Source organism: Panthera tigris, chromosome C2, assembly GCF_018350195.1.
Source record: "Panthera tigris isolate Pti1 chromosome C2, P.tigris_Pti1_mat1.1, whole genome shotgun sequence".
NCBI classification, from domain to species: Eukaryota; Metazoa; Chordata; class Mammalia; order Carnivora; family Felidae; genus Panthera; species Panthera tigris.
The window spans coordinates 70,551,316-70,569,214 of record NC_056668.1 but is presented as its reverse complement, the minus strand read 5'-3'; the positions used below and the strand labels follow the sequence as shown (position 1 = coordinate 70,569,214).

At 37.1% G+C, this 17,899-nt stretch overlaps 1 protein-coding gene across 6 annotated transcripts in view; it reads left to right on the top strand.

The window, feature by feature from the left end:
- The window catches only part of LMLN (leishmanolysin like peptidase), a 91,888-nt gene that overhangs the window by 45,300 nt on the left and 28,689 nt on the right, over positions 1 to 17,899 (top strand). For all 6 annotated transcript variants that reach the window (XR_006222122.1, XM_042998765.1, XM_042998766.1 and 3 more), the window contains exons 12-14: positions 8,928 to 9,038; positions 13,822 to 13,954; positions 15,123 to 15,282. Coding sequence is in view for 5 of the 6 variants with exons in the window: in XM_042998765.1 (XP_042854699.1) it covers positions 8,928 to 9,038; positions 13,822 to 13,954; positions 15,123 to 15,282 (404 nt within the window). In the remaining variant the exon portion in view is untranslated. The remainder of the gene's footprint in view (positions 1 to 8,927; positions 9,039 to 13,821; positions 13,955 to 15,122; positions 15,283 to 17,899) is intronic.

Sequence of the window (17,899 nt, the reverse complement as noted above, 5' to 3'; positions counted from 1 at the left end):
ACAACCAATCCCTCAGAAATACAAGCAATTATCAGGGAATACTATGAAAAACTATATGCCAACAAACTGGACAACCTGGAAGAAATGGACAAATTCCTAAACACCCACACACTTCCAAAACTCAATCAGGAGGAAATAGAAAGCTTGAACAGACCCATAACCAGCGAAGAAATTGAATCAGTTATCAAAAATCTCCCAACAAATAGGAGTCCAGGACCAGATGGCTTCCCAGGGGAGTTCTACCAGACGTTTAAAGCAGAGATAATACCTATCCTTCTCAAGCTATTCCAAAAAATAGAAAGGGAAGGAAAACTTCCAGACTCATTCTATGAAGCCAGTATTACTTTGATCCTAAACCAGACAGAGACCCAGTAAAAAAAGAGAACTACAGGCCAATATCCCTGATGAATATGGATGCAAAAATTCTCAATAAGATACTAGCAAATCGAATTCAACAGCTTATAAAAAGAATTATTCACCATGATCAAGTGGGATTCATTCCTGGGATGCAGGGCTGGTTCAACATTCGCAAATCAATCAACGTGATACATCACATTAATGAAAGAAAAGATAAGAACCATATGATGTGTCAATCGATGCAGAAAAAAGCATTTGACAAAATTCAGCATCCTTTCTTAATAAAAGCCCTGGAGAAAGTCGAGATAGAAGGAACATACTTAAACATCATAGAAGCCATTTATGAAAAGCTCTCAGCTAATATCATCCTCAGTGGGGAAGAACTGAGAGCTTTCCCCCTGAGATCAGGAACACGACAGGGATGTCCACTCTCACCGCTGTTGTTTAACACAGTGTTGGAAGTGCTAACATCAGCAATCAGACAACAAAAGGAAATCAAAGGCATCAAAATTGGCAAAGATGAAGTCAAGCTTTCACTTTTTGCAGATGACATGATATTATACATGGAAAATCCGATAGATTCCACCAAAAGTCTGCTAGAACTGATACATGAATTCAGCAAAGTCGCAGGATGCAAAATCAATGTACAGAAATCAGTTGCATTCTTATACACTAATAATGAAGCAACAGAAAGACAAATAAACTGATCCCATTCACAATTGCACCAAGAAGCATAAAATACCTAGGAATAAATCTAACCAAAGATGTAAAAGATCTGTATGCTGAAAACTATAGAAAGCTTATGAAGGAAATTGAAGAAGATATAAAGAAATGGAAAAACATTCCGTGCTCATGGGTTGGAAGAATAAATATTGTCAAAATGTCAATACTACCCAAAACTATCTACACATTCAATGCAATCCCAATCAAAATTGCACCAGCATTCTTCTCAAAGCTAGAACAAGCGATCCTAAAATTCATATGGAACCACAAAAAGGCCCCGAATGGCCAAAGTAATTTTGAAGAAGACCAAAGCAGGAGGCATCACAATCCCAGACTTTAGCCTCTACTACAAAGCTGTAATCATCAAGACAGCATGGTATTGGCACAAAAACAAACACATAGACCAGTGGAATAGAATAGAAACCCCAGAACTAGACCCACAAAAGTATGGCCAACTAATCTTTGACAAAGCAGGAAAGAATATCCAATGGAAAAAAGACAGTCTCTTTAACAAATGGTGCTGGGAGAACTGGACAGCAACATGCAGAAGGTTGAAACTAGACCACTTTCTCACACCATTCACAAAAATAAACTCAAAATGGGTAAAGGACCTGAATGTGAGACAGGAAACCATCAAAACCCTAGAGGAGAAAGCAGGAAAAGACCTCTCTGACCTCAGCCGCAGCAATATCTTACTTGACACATCCCCAAAGGCAAGGAATTAAAAGCAAAAATGAACTACTGGGACCTTATGAAGATAAAAAGCTTCTGCACAGCAAAGGAAACAATCAACAAAACTAAAAGGCAAGCAACGGAATGGGAAAAGATATTTGCAAATGACATATCGGACAAAGGGCTAGTATCAAATCTATATAAAGAGCTCACCAAACTCCACACCCGAAAAACAAATAACCCAGTGAAGAAATGGGCAGAAAACATGAATAGACACTTTTCTAAAGAAGACATCTGGATGGCCAACAGGCACATGAAAAGATGCTCAACGTCGCTCCTTATCAGGGAAATACAAATCAAAACCACACTCAGATATCACCTCACGCCAGTCAGAGTTGCCAAAATGAACAAATCACGAGACTATAGATGCTGGAGAGGATGTGGAGAAACGGGAACCCTCTTGCACTGTTGGTGGGAATGCAAACTGGTACAGCCACTCTGGGAAACAGTGTGGAGGTTCCTCTAAAAATTAAAAATAGACCTACCCTATGACCCAGCAGTAACACTGCTAGGAATTTACCCAAGGGATACAGGAGTACTGGTGCATAGGGGCACTTGTACCCCAATGTTTATAGCAACACTCTCAACAATAGCCAAATTGTGGAAAGAGCCTAAATGTCCATCAACTGATGAATGGATAAAGAAATTGTGGTTTATATACACAATGGAGTACTACGTGGCAATGAGAAAGAATGAAATATGGCCCTTTGTAGCAACGTGGATGGAACTGGAGAGTGTGATGCTAAGTGAAATAAGCCATACAGAGAAAGACAGATACCATATGTTTTCACTCTTATGTGGATCCTGAGAAACTTAACAGGAACCCATGGGGGAGGGGAAGGAAAAAGAAAGAAAGAGGTTAGAGTGGGAGAGAGCCAAAGCATAAGAGACTCTTAAAAACTGAGAACAAACTGAGGGTTGATGGGGAATGGGAGGGAGAGGAGGGTAGGTGATGGGTATTGAAGAGGGCATCTTTTGGGATGAGCACTGGGTGTTGTATGGAAACCAATTTGACAATAAATTTCATATATTAAAAAAGATACTCATAGGTTACACAAACACTGTGGAGTGTGAGAGTCACTAATGAAATCGTGGCACTGGCAAATTTTATAGCACTTTTCCTTTTTCTGGGGCAACACAATAACAAAATGGGCTAGATGTTTCTAAATATCTGGCAATATTTAAAGTTAAAGACATGGAAATTAATTTTTATCCATAAGACTTCACTGTAGATTAGCTAAGTTGTTTCAGTAGAAAACTTTTTTATTTATCCATCCAGAAACCTGGGAATCATCCTTAAAAACTTCCTCTCCCCACCTCTCACATCCATCCTGACCTGAGCCAAAATCAAGAGTCGGACGCTTAACCAACTGAGCCATCCAGATGCCTCAGGGACATAGTTTTTGAGGGGTGATGTAAATGTTCTAAAATTAGGTATAGGTATGCCTTAGAGAAATATCAGGTTTGGCTCCAGACCACTGCAATAAAGCAAGTCAAATGAATTTTTTTGTTTCCTAGTACATATAAAAGTTATGTTTATACTATACCACACTCTGTTAAGTGTGCAGTAGCATTATGTCTAATAAAAACAATGTACATACCATTTTTGTTTTTTTAAAAGTTATCTCTACACTCAACATGGGGCTTGAATTTGCCACCCCAGGATCAAGAGTGCATGCTCTACTCTATTCTACTCACTGAGCCAACCAGGTACCCCACGATGTACATACCGTAATTTGAAAATAGTTTATTGGGGTGCCTGGGTGGCTCACTTGGTTAAGCGTCTGACTTCAGCTTCAGGTCATGATCTTACAGTTCATGGGTTCAAGCCCCCCCACTGGGCTCTGCACAGGGGTGCGGAGTCTGCTTGGGATTCTCCCTTTCTCTCTGCCCCTACCCTGCTCACACTTTCTCTCTTTCTCTCTCACTCTCTCTCTTTCTCAAGATAAATAAGTAAACTTAAAAAAATAAATAAATAAAAATAAAAATACTTTATTGCTGGGGCACCTGGGTGGCTCAATTGGTTAAGTGTCTGACTCTGAGTTTTGGCTCAGGTCATGATCTTAACAGTTCGTGGGTTCAAGCCCCATGTCCAGCTCTGCACTGGCAGAGCTGGTTTAGGATTCTCTCTCTCTCTCTCTCTCTCTCTCTGTCTCTCTCCCACTCATGCTCTCCCCCTCTCTCTTTTTGACTCAAAAATAAATGAATAAAGTTAAAAAAATACATTATTGCTAAAAAACAAATACACACAAAAAGCTTTATTGCCCAATATGCTAATCATGAACTGAACTTTCTTCAAGTCCTAGTCATTTTTGCTCATGGAAGGTCTTTCATTGATGTTGATGACTGCTGGCTGACAAGGGTGGTGGGTGCTAAAGGTTGGGGTGGCTGTAGCAATTTCTTAAAAGAAAACATTGAAGTTTGTTACACTGTTCAACTCTTCCTTTAATGAATGATTTCTCAGCATCATGCAATGCAGTACTGTTTGATAACATTTTACTCAAAGTAGAACTTCTTTCAGAATTGAAGTCAATCTGCTCTTCCTCAACTAAGTTTAGGTAATATTCTAAATCCTTTGCTGTCATTTCAACAATCTTCACAGCATCTTCACCAGGAGTACTTTCCACCTCAGGGAGCCACTCTCTTTGCTCATGCATAAGAAGCAACTTCTTTCTCATCCATTCAAGTTTTATCAAGAGGTTGCAGCAATCAGTCCCATATTCAGGCTCCACTTCTGATTCTGGTTCTCTTGCTATTTCTACCACATCTGCAGTTCCTTCCTGCACTGGAATCTTGAGCCCTCAAAGTCATCCATGAGGGTTGGAATCAACTTCTTCCAAACTCCTGTTGATGTTGCTATTTTGACCTCTTCCCATGACTCACAAATTTTCTTAATGGCGTCTAGAATGGTGAACCCTTCCCAGAAGGTTTTCACTTACTTTGCTCAGATCCATCAGAGGAATCACTATCTATGGCAGCCATAGCCTTATTAGGTATATTCCTTATATAATAAGACTCGAAAGTCAAAATTACTCCTTGCTCTGTGGGCTGTGGATTGGATGCTGTGTTAGCAGGTATGAAAACAACATGAATCTCATCCATTTCCCTCAGAGCTCTTGGGTGACCAGGTGCATTGACAATGAGCAGTAATATTTTAAAAGGAATCTTTTTTTTCTGGACAGTAATCTCAACAGTGGGCTTAAAATATTCAGTACACCATGTTGCAAACAGATGTGCTGTCATCTAGGCTTTGTTGTTCCGCTTACAGAGCATGGACAGAGGAGGTTTGGTGTGATTCTTAAGAGCCCAAGGATTTTCAGAATGGCAAATGAGCACTTCGTTCACCATTCAACTTCAGGTCACCAGCTTCATCAGCCACTAATAAGAGAGTCAGCCTGTCCTCGGAACCTTTGAAGCCAGGCATTGACTTCTCTTCTCTAGCTATGAAAGTCCTAGGTGGCATCTTCTTCCAGTAGAAGGCTGTCTAGTCTACATTGAAAATCTGTTGTTTAGTGTAGCTGCTTCCATTAATTACCTGAACTAGATCTTCTGGATAACTCGTTATAGCTTCTGTATCAGCACCTGCTACTTCACCTAATGCTTTTATGTTATGGAGATGGCTTCTTTCCTTAAGCCTCATGAACCAACTTCTGCTAAGATCATCTGTGCAGACTACTCAGACCTTCTCCATTATCAGCAATAAGGCTATTTCACTTTCTTTATCATTTGTGTATTCACTGGAATATCACTTTTCATTTCCTCCAAGAACTTTTCCTTTGCATTCACAACTTGGCTAACTAACTGTCTAACACATGTTGTGTCTCAGGGAATAGGGAGGCCTGAGAAAAGGGGAAGAGGGAACAGTCGGTGGAACAGTCACAATATACACAATATTTATTGTTGTCATAGGGGTGTGGTGTCTGGCACAATTACAATAGTAACATCAAACACTGATCACAGATCACTATTACAAATATAATAATGCAAAAGTTTGAAGTATTATGAGAATTAACAGTGTGACACAAAGACATGAAGTTAGCAAATCCTGTTGGAAACATGGTGTCCATAGACTTGCTTAATACTAAGTTGCCACAAACCTTTAATTTGTAAGAAAAAAATGACAGTATCTGCATAGTGTAATAAAGTGGAATGTAATAAAATGATATATGCCTGTAGTGGTAATTGATGTACAACCCTGCAAATATACTAAAAAGATTGAATGACAAAAATTATAAGGGTCAATTTTATAGGATATAAACTGTGTCTCAATTTCTTTTATAAAGCATACTGACATTGAAGCCAGAACCCTAGATTCAAATCCCATTTTTTGCCACTCACTTGCTGTATCTTTCCCTCAGTTCTTTTGTCTGTAACATGAGGATGAAAAGCAATACCTACCTCATAGAGTTTTGTGAGGCTTTCATGAGTTGATATATGTCAAGTCCTTAGTATACTTAATGTTTGGCATACTGTAAGTGCCAACTGAGGTATTAGCTATTATATACAAAACTGAACCAAAGTTGATAGAACAATATTTACCCTACTACCAACTACCACCATCCTTTTTTTTTCTATCCTGGTAATTTTAATTTTTTTTTTTAATGTTTATTTAGTTTTGAGAGAGAGAGTGTGAGCAGGGGAGGAGCAGAGAGAGGGAGACACAGAATCTGAAGCAGGCACCAGGCCTGTCAGCACAGAGCCCAAAGCGGGGCTTGAACTCATGGACCACAAGATCATGACCTGAGCTGAAGTCGGACACTTAACCGACTGAGCCATCCAGCGCCCCTCTATTCTGTTAATTTTAAAAGAAAGAGAAATAAATGTTAAGGTACAGTAAATTGATTTCACAACCCTCTGTTGCCACTAAGAAACTGTTTCTAGTGCTTCCCCTGCTCCCTCAGCTGACATGTGCTCCTCCTTTGGGTTTAGCTTAAAGTTGCTTCCTGAAGCAAATCTTACCTGATTTCCCAGACTAATTTAGATTTCCCTGTTAATGTACTGCTATTTATTAGCACCCTATATTTAACCTCTGTGGCACTCATCCCAGTTGTAAGTTGTTAAAAATATCTGTCTTCCAGGGCACCTGGGTGGCTCAGTTGGTTAAGCATCTAACTCTTGGGGCGCCTGGGTGGCTCAGTCGGTTAAGCATCCGACTTCGGCTCAGGTCATGATCTCACGGTCTGTGAGTTCGAGCCCTGCGTCAGGCTCTGTGCTGACAGCTCAGAGCCTGGAGCCTGTTTCAAATTCTGTGTCTCCCTCTCTCTCTGACCCTCCCCCGTTCATGCTGTCTCTCCCTGTCTCAAAAATAAATAAAAGTTAAAAAAAAAATTAAGCATCTAACTCTTAATTTCAGCTCAGGTCATGATCTCGCAGTTGTGCGATTGAGCCCTATGTCAGGCTCTGCACTGGGCATGGAGCCTGCTTGAGATTCTCTTTCTCCCCCTGCCACTCCCCCTCAATAAAATAAAATAAAAATAAAATAAAATATCTGTCTTCCCCCTAGATTATAATCTTCATGAGAACAAAAACTGTCTTTTTATTCAGTGGTGTAGCCTTATCATTAAACAAAGTGCTTACCATATAAGAAGTGCTTAATAACTGTTCAGTCATAGCTTAAAAAGAGCTGCAAAGAAGGTATCATGAAGGTTTCAAGAAATGTAGCTGGAGTGCCCAGCTGATGTTAGAGTAACATAGGGCCAATGCTATGCTCTGTACTCAACGTATACTAGATATGGTAATTCCCAAGGGAATCTTATTATTTTATATTTTATCCAGAGGGAGAAGGACTGCCTAACCTAGGCACTGCTAAAATAATTCCTAGTGTGCAGTACTGGGGTCATCTGTTACTATCTGGACAACTTGACCTGCTATGATACCAAGTTAGCTAGTTACCAAGCTAGTTACCAAGTCACATTATAGCTGCAGAGGTTGCAGCATTTTGGTATTCATGTCTTTAGTTTCTCTCTCAGACAGTTCTGTTCTTTGAAAAAACGAGAAGGATTTGAAGATCCGTATCATGTATTCCTATTTCTGTTTGATTTTGTGGAAAAGTGGCTGGGATGGAGGGAATAATTCTTGTCATTCCCTCAGCCTTTGCGCCTATGTTTTTATTTAATGTTTCAGTAATGCTAAAGGGACGAGATGTAATACCAAATGTAAGAAACTATTCTGTATAATTTTATAATTTTTATAAACTAATCTTGTTATTCAGAATAAAGAAGAAGGGTACCTGGGTGGCTCAGTCGTTTAAGCATCTGACTCTTGGTCTGGGCTCAGGTCATGATCTCACGGTTCATGAGTTTGGGCCCCACACCAAGCTCTGTGCTGATGACATGGTGCCTGCTTGGGATTTTCTCTCTCCCCCTTTCTCTCTGCACCTCTCCTGCTCATGCTCCTGAGCACTCTCTCTTGCTCTCTCTCTCTCTCTCTCTCTCTCTCTCAAAATAAATAAACTTAAAAAAAAAAAGAAGGAAGAAGAAAAACTGTTAAGTAGGCTCCTTGCCTTTGATTAAATTTGCCAGGAAATCAAATTGATGTGGGTTGTTTTTTCTGAAATTAGAACATTTTTAAGGTATTAGACATAGTATTCATATGTCTCATAATAGTGTAATTTTTAGTCACAGGCAGACCCTGTATTGATAGAATATCACAAATCAAGGCCAGAGAAGCAAGAAACTAGGACCAACTGAATCAGATTAGGTAAAGGCTGTCCAACTAATAATTCTCCTATTTCTTCCTAAGTTTATTCTCTTGTATTTTCTCTCATTCTCTTTTTGTTTCTTTGGCCCTTGATCTCTCTGTCTCACACCTTAACCACTTTCTACTTGGTGACTTCTGTCATCTTTGAAAATTACAGTGACAGCACATTTTGGTTTTGATTTTTTTTTTTTTTTTTTTTTTTCCAAATGTGAAAGTACCCTCACCAGAAGACAAGTTTCCCAGTCCTATGGTGTGGTGAGTCTGTGCAGCAGTTCCTGTGCACCAAGGGCTTTGTTTGTAAATGTTCTTTGTCTTGAGGTCTTGGTTTGTTCATTGCTGAGATTTGTAATTGGTTTGTTGGAATTGTTTTTAAAATGACAATAATAAAAAATGCTTTATTTGAATTATTTCCACAGTTGGTATAAGGCTAATTACAGCATGGCCGAAAAGTTAGACTGGGGCCGAGGAATGGGCTGTGACTTTGTAAGAAAGAGCTGTAAGTTCTGGATTGACCAGCAGAAACAAAAGTAAGAATGCATTTCCTCATGATATCTTTGATAACACAGTTTATTTTGGATTTGTTCTTTATCCTGAGCCTAAAATGTCACTATTTTGAAAATGTGGCCTAAACAGTTCAATTTCAAAATGTATGGAAGGGACACCTAGGTGGCCCAGTTGATTGAGCATCCAACTTTTGATTTTGGCTGAGGTCATTATTTCACAGGTTCATGAGATTGAGCCCTACACCCAACGCTGCTCTGACATCACGGAGCCTGCTTAGGATTCTCTTTCTCCCTCTCTGTCTGACCTCTCCTCTGATTGTGTAGTCACTCTCTCTCTCTCTCTCTCTCAAAATAAGTAAACTTAAAAAAAATGTATAGAAAACTGGGGTGCCTGTGTGGCTTAGTCAGGTGGTCATCCAACTCTTGATTTTAGCACAGGTCATTATCTCACTGTTTGTGGGTTTGAGCCCCACATCAGGCTCTGTGTTGACAGCTTAGAGCCTGCTTCGGATTCTCTCTCTCCTTCTCTCTCTTCCCCTCCCCCAGCTCGTGCTTTCTCTCTATTGAAAAATTAATTAATTTTAAAAAATGTATAGAAAGCCATTTCTGGTGCTTCATGGTAATATCAAAATAAATAACTACATTGTTGTTTTAAATCATGTATTAAAGAATCTATGGTGTGGGATCCAGAATCATAAGCATTTCTGTTTAGTTTATAATTAACAAATATGTATATTGCAAAATTTTTGCATATTCTATCATTCTTACTCTTTGGAGAATGCAATCATAAACATAAATGTAACTGTTGATTCAATATACAAAAACATGGAAGGTACTTTTGAGTAATGGTTCTCAAATCTGGATGAATATCACAATTACCTAGCAAACTTTTAAAAAATACATTCTTCAAGTTTGGGGGATACACACACACACACACACACGCGCGCGCGCGTGTGTGTGTCTTTTTTGTTTTTGTTTTTAATGTAAGTTCTGTGCCCAATGTAGGGCTCAAACTTAGAACCCCAAGAGCCTCAGACTTCACAGACTGAGCCAGCCAGGTGCCCCTATAAATATATTTTTTTAATTTTTTATTTTGAGATCATTATAGAATCACATGTAGTTGTAAAAAAATATGTACGGAGATTTCATGTACACTTTATCCAGTTTTCTTGATGGGTAATATCTTGAAAAAACTATAGTATAACAACACAACCAGGATATTGACATTGATGCAGTCAGATATAGAACATTTCAATTACCACAAGGATATTCCTATTGCCATTTTATAGATGTACACACTTCCCTCCCACTCTAGCTCCTCCTAAGCCCCCTGGAAACCACTAAGCTGTTCTTCATTTCTATAATTTTGTCATTTCATGAATGATGTATAAATCAATTCATGCTGCATGTAACCTTTTGGTGTTGCCTTTTTTCACCCCACATAATTTTCTGGATTCATCCAGGTTATGGTGTATATCAGTAGTTTGCTCAAGTTAATGGCTGAATAAAATTCCATGATACAGATGTACCACAGTGTGTTTAAACATTTGCATGTTGAAGGATAACAAGGTTGTTTCCAGTTTTGGGCTATTCTGAATAAAGCTGCTGCAAACATTTGTGTACAGGTTTTTATGTGAACATAAATCTTCATTTCTCCAGGATAAATGCCCAAGAGTGCAATTGCTGGGTCATATGGTAGTGGCAAGTTTAGTTTTGTAGTAGAAACTGCTGAACTCTTTTCCAGAATGGCTACGTCAATTTATATTCTACCAGCAGTGTATGAGTGATAATAGTTTCTCTACATCCTCATCAGCATTTGGTGTTGTGACTGTTTTTTTATTTTAGTTATTCCAAAAGATAGTAGTGATTATCTTATTGTGGTTTTAATATGCATTTCCCTAATGGCTAGTGATGCTGAATATCTTTTCATGTGCTTATTTGATATCTGTATATCCTCTTGGATGAGGTGTCTCATCATGTCTTATGGTGATTTTCTAATTGGATTGTTTGCTTTTGTCTTACTGTTGAGAGTTTTTGAGAGTTCCTTATATATTCTAGATACTAGTCCTTTGTTGGAGATGTGGCTTTCACACATTTTCTCCTAATCTGTTGCTTTTCTTTTTATTCTTTTAATAGGGTCTTTTGTAGAGCATAAGTTTTTAACTTTGGTGAAGTCAAAATTATTAATAGGTCCTTTTATGAGTCATAGTTTGAATGTCAAGTCTAAGAACTCAGTGAAGCCCTAGATTCCAAAGACGTTCTTGTATTTTTTTTTTTAAATGTTAAAGCTTTATGTTCTATATTTTTAGTCTGGGATCCATTTTTAGTTAATTTTTGTATAAAATGGGAGACTTAGGTCAAAGTTCATTTTTTGTGTGTGTGGATGTCCAGTTGTCCCAGCACCATTTGTTGAAAAGGTTATCTTTCTTTCATTGAATTGCTTTCTTCCATTTGTGAAGGAATCAGTTGAGTGTATTTATATGGGTCTATTTCTGTGTTCTCTATTCTGTTCCATTGATCTATGTGTCTGTCACTCCATTAATACTTCACAGTCCTTTATTAGTGTGGCCATTCTATATCTTAAATTGGGTAAATGTATTCTTCCCACTTTATTCTTTTTCAAAATCATTTTAGCTGTTCTAGTTCCTGCCTTTCATATAAATTTCAGAATAACCTTGTCTACAAAAAAATCTTGGTAGGATTTTTCTATGAATTGTGTTAAACTTACATGATCAGTTTCAGGAGAATTGACATCTTTATTGACTTTTTAAATCCATGAACGCAATGAGAAGGGGAAACATTCAACCTTTCGCCATTAAGTATAATGTTAGTTGTAGGTGTTCTGTAGATGCTCCTTTTCAAGTTGAAGTTCCTCTCTATTTCTGTGTTTCTGAGAATTTTTATCACAAATGGATGTTGACTTCTGTCAGGTGTTTTTTCCTGCTTTGGTTGATATAATTATGTGATTTTTCTTTTAGTCTGTTATTAATATGATGGATTATATTGATTGATTTTCAAATATTAAAACAGCTTTCTATTGCTGGAAAAAGCCCCACTTAGTCATGGTATATAGTTATTTCTGTATATTGCTGAATTCCATGTACTAATATTTATAATGGATTTTTCTGTATATATTCATGAAGAATATGATATTATCTTTGTTTCTTTTTTGTACTAAGTATTAATTCAACTTCCTTAATATTTACAGGGCTATTCATATTTACCTATTTCATATTGGATGAATTGTGGTAATTTGTGTTTATTGAAGTATTGGTCCATTTTGCCTAAGTTATTAGATTTATGTGTACAGAGTAGTTTGTAGTAGTTCCTTACTATCGTTTTAATGTCTGTAAGGTCTGTAGTGAGATCCCATTTCATTCCTGATATTGGTAATTTGCATTTTCTAGGTTTCTTTTTCAGTTTTGCTAGGGTTTGTCAATTTCATTCTTTTTAACTTTTTTTTTTAATGTTTATTTATTTTTGAGAGAGAGACAGAGTACAAGCTGGGGAGGGGAAGAGAGAGAGGGAGACACAGAATCCGAAGCAGGCTCCAGGTTCTGAGCTGTCACCACAGAACCCGACGCGGGGCTCATACTATGGACCACAAAATCATTACCTGAGCCAAAGTCGGATGCTTAACCACCTGAGCCACCCAGGCACCCCTGTAAAGATTTTATAAAAGTGGTGGGGACACAGAAATTACACTTATTGAGTAACTTGTGTGTGCTAGGCATTTAGTGCTTTATAGTTGAAGCTCAGGAAAATGAGGTCAACACCAAATAAGCTGGTATTTGAAACCAAGCCTGTGTGAAGACTTCTAGACCTTTGCTTTCCTATTACAGTGTGCTTCTTCAACTCTACCAGAGACACTGGTAGGTCTTTTACACAAGAAGCTATAATTCCCTGAGATGTTTTATTGCTATACTTTGTTAACTTAAATGAAGCAAATATCAATTTTCCTTAAAGTAAATCTAACCTAGGCTTTTTCCCCTTAACAAGCATGTGGAAGAAGAGGAAAAATGGCAGTAGTACTATCACAATTTGGCAATCAGTCATAATAGGATTTATATTGTTTAAGAATACTGGAATTTCATTTATAACATTACTATTATGACATTAATATGGTTTGTATTATAATTATCAATAAATTGACCAATTAGAATTATAGGTTGGAGTTTGAAGATTATTTTTACAGAACAGTGTAATAGATTCTGATATCTGGAAAATTATAAGACCTCATTTTCCAAATTGTACTTCCAAGATTAGATTCAACAGAACAGAGCAACTTGTCATAATTAGGAATATTCACACAGTCTTCATTTTGCACATGAAAACAAGATGTCTTGTGAATGTTTTCAGTATAACTGAAACAAGAGTCTTTGAACTAGATCATGCCATAGAAAACAATTCACTCTTTGTAGCTGCAGGGCAGAAAGGGCATCCATCATCTCTGTCTCTTTCTAAGACTCCATTATATTAATTATGAAGATTTGTATTTCTAGGCAGGATCAGGAATTTCATTATTTGTCATTAAACACACAGATCAGGTCTGCAGAACTCCTTTTACTGGAAAAAGTGGAGAAAGAGATAAATATTTTGTTTAATAATGGTGAAGTAACGTTATAAGGCATTTGGCATTAATCTTTTATAACTACATTAAGCATTTCTTTTTACTCTTTGAAAAATAACTTTATAACCTGATTTAGCATTTAGTATTAAGCTATCAAAACATATTGAAATTATAATAGAAAATGGATTTGTTATGTTTTCTTTAGAGTTTGGTACCTTGGTGTTTCTTTGTGTGCAGGAGGCAGATGCTGAGCCCTTTCTGTGACACGCTTAGAAGTAACCCATTGCAGTTAACTTGCCGACAGGACCAGAGAGCAGTTGCTGTGTGTAATTTGCAGAAGTTTTCAAAACCTTTGCCTGAAGAGTACCAGGTAACACTTGTTGGGGCACAGTTTTAGGAATCAGCTCAACTTTTTAAAGAGAAGTCTCTATCTTGAATTAGAAGAATGAATTAAGTTTTTCAACTTACCCCCATTGGTTTTCTATAAGTTAGAAAAAAAATTGAGAATTCTTACAATTCTTTAAAACCAATGTGCTAATTAACAATAATTAATATCTAACAATGCCTTGTAGTAATAGAGGCATTTAGAATATTTATTGGATCTATTTTTAAATGTTTTGTATTTTTTTCTAATTGTTTCCTAAGTCTTCATCTTTAATTTCCTCTAACATACACAGAAAACAAAGTTCTTTAAAGAGAATAACTGAGGTACTCTATTCCAATTCATTACAAGTCTTAGAAGTTCTACTTTAGTAAAGGTTTGACTCATGGGATCTAAAAGGTGAAGGAAATGGTCCTACATATTCAGTCTGAATCTCTGATTTGACCTGTAAATTTTTTGTTGCAATAGCCATCTCTAAAACTCTTTAGTTCTGCCTGCCATTTACAAAGGACCCTGCAGTCAGAAGGAGTATCTCAGAAGATGATTTAAAATGATTGCTGCTAAATGTTGAGCTTTCCTGCATATGTTCATGATGCCACTGAATGCTTCAGACATCATCATAAGATGGCAACTCTATTTCTAGGCATAGGAATATAATTCAGTGAATTAGTGTACATGTGAAATCTTTAAAATTTATCTGGAGCCTTGTTCCTTTGGTGTTCCAAGTGTTTTATAGGTATGATCTCATTCATATTCTCACAGTTTTATTTTTTCAAGTTTCTCAAAACAACACGTAAATTAAGTCTTCTGATAATACTTTAAGTGCATTATATTTAAAATATCTTAATTCTCTGGATTAGTATGTGTTTTGTCACCTCATAAAACTCTTCCTATTCATCCTTTTAAAAACATTAGTCAAATTTGTCATCTAATAAAAAACATAGACTAATTTACTTACCTTGCTTTTTCTAAAACTACAACAACCTTGAAATATCCCTCAGGTAGAATATGTTCTTTATGTTCTATGACATATGAAGAAAAGTACAGTAATATCTTTTTTTGTATTATACAGCATTAGAGGGTTGCTACAAATTGCCTGTTTGATTATATAGAATGTTTCTTACTTTCCTGTCTTCCTAATAATTTTTTTTTGTAGTACTTCGACAAACTAAGTGGAATACCTGCAGAAGACTTGCCTTATTATGGTGGTTCAGTAGAAATTGCTGACTACTGCCCTTTCAGTCAGGAATTCAGTTGGCATTTAAGTGGTGAATATCAGCGCAGCTCAGATTGTAGGATATTGGAAAATCAACCAGGTTAGTAGTATAGTGAAATGAAATGTTATATACATATTAAAATAACATATCAGCAATATAAAATAGGGATTAAGGACATAGACCCAGGAGCCAGACTGTCTGAATTTGTATTGTGGTTCCACTGGTATCCATTTGTGAAGTAACTTAACTTTTCTGTGCCTCAGTTTCTTCCCTGTACAAAGGGGATAGTAGTACCTGTCTTACAGAGTTGCTAAGAGAACTAATAAATGAATTCACATAGTAAGTGCTTCGAACTATGACATATAACAAGGGTTGTTAGATAGATTTGCACATGTGTGCATGCGCTACTTTTTTGTTATACCTTATATCTGCATGATATTTCATTTGCAGAGCACTTTCATTTTTATCATTTTATTCTTCTAAAAACCTGATGAGGGGTGCCTGGGTGGCTCAGTCGGTTAAGCATCCGACTTTGGCTCAGGTCATGATCTTGTGGTTCGTAAATTCAAGCCCCACATCAGGCTCTGTGCTGACAGCTCAGAGCCTGGAGCTTGCTTCCGATTCTATGTCTCCGTCTCTATTCCTCTTCAGCTCACATTCTGTCTCTCTCTCTCTTTCAAAAATAAATAAAGATTAAAAATTTTTTTAAAAACCTGATAGAGAAGATATTATTCAATTTCACAGGTAAATGAAGAGACACTAAATAATATAATTAATTGGTGCCTGTGTAAGATCCTCCAAAGCAGCGCTCTTTTTGTTAAATCATAGTAGGTATCCCATTTTTTTCTCTTTTCAGGAGTGTGCATTTTATGTAATTTAGAAGTAACAGGTTGTTCTCCAGATATTAGGATAATACTGTTGTCCCATGGCTTGTAAGATGTATTACCATATTATTTATTCCCTTTTAATACACATAAAGAGTATAACAATTGGGTATTCACCTTTGTAAACAAAATGTTACCACATCTTATGTTAATAAAGAGCAATAGGTAGTTTCTCTGTGGTCATCAAAATCTGTAACCTGGTCCTTTTTATCCACCCCCCCCCACCCCGCCCTGCCATTCCATACTTTATTACAGACTCTCTTTTCTACATTTTAAATTTCTATAATGGGTTTTCCTTTTATTTCTAAACCTGGTAGATTTAACTGGATTTGTACAGTCATTTTTTTCATCACTCACCCATTTAATAAATGTCTTAAAAACTTGTAACTATTCAGCAGTTCAGTGTTAAAACTGAGCAATGCAGAGATCTGTCAATTTTGGGTTTGCCAAAGATGGTGTCACATCTTACTATTTTAGAGCTGGAATTGGCAAATGTTTATTATAAAGAGAAAGATAGTAAATATTTTAAACTTTGTGGGTCATATGGTCTCTGTTGGAATTATGAACTCTGCTGTTACAGTGTGAAAGTAGTTATAGACAACATATAAATTAATGTGTAAATTACTGGCTGTGCTCCAATACAATTTTATTATTTATAAAAGCAGGTAGTCCTCAGGATTTGGCCTGAGGGTTGTATTTTGCTGAGCACTCCCTTTTCTTTTCTTTTCTTTTCTTTTTTTTCTTTTTTTTTTTTTTTGACACTGACCACTTTGTTTTTCAAGGACTTTGAAATACCCACAAATACACAAAACAATAGTTCTCTTTAATTCTGTTTTACATTTTCCTTCTTAGCTTAATTAAGATTTTTCAAAACTGACATAAAATACTTATCTGTAAGAACTCTCTGTTTTCAAAACATGAAACTCACTTGTACTAAGTGTAAAGAGCAAATTTTTGCTAGGGCTTAAGGAGCCTCATTCATTTGTCCATTAGCTAGTTAGAGGTCATTTAATCCACCCTATCCCTCTATGTGTTTGTGTTTTTAATTAAAAAAAAAAAAGTATTCTTCAGAGAGAAAGACAGAGCATGGGCTGGGGAGGGGAAGAGAGAGAGGGAGACACAGAATCCAAAGCAGGCTCCAGGCCCTGAGCTGCAGCACAGAGCCCGACACAGGGCTTGAACTCATGAAATGTGAGATCATGACCCAAGCCAAAGTCAGACGCCCAACCGACTGAGCCATCCAAGCGCCCCTGCATGTTTGTGTTTAGTCTGAGACTAGATCAGCATCTTATGTATGGACTTCCAGCAGATAGCATGAGATAAAAATGCAAGAAAACTTTGCAAAAAGTTTTTGCAACATCCCCAAAAAAGCCTTCCATTATATAAGTCAGTTGGCTTCATCTATCATGGGTCATCTGGGAGGTGACTCCTATTAGACTACCAATAAAGACGATTCTTTGTGCCATTTCTTCTGTATATCTAACTTAGATACTTTATTTTTTTAAAGTTTATTATTTTGAGAGAGAGCACAAGTAGGGGAGGGGCAGAGAGAGAGAGAGAGAGAGAGAGAGAGAGAGAGAGAGAGAGAGAATATCCCAAGCAGGCTCCACACTGCTAGCACAGAACCCAATGTGGGGCTCAAACCCATGAACTGTGAGATCATGACCTAAGCTGTAGTCAGATTAGTCAGATGCTCAACTGACTGAGCCACCCAGGCATACCTAACTTAAATACTTTAAGCCCAGTTTTATCTCCCATTTTTGATAGAATAATTTCTTCCCACCAAGTCCTTTATTGAGAACCTAGTTTGATTTTGGAGCCCTGTTTCTCTT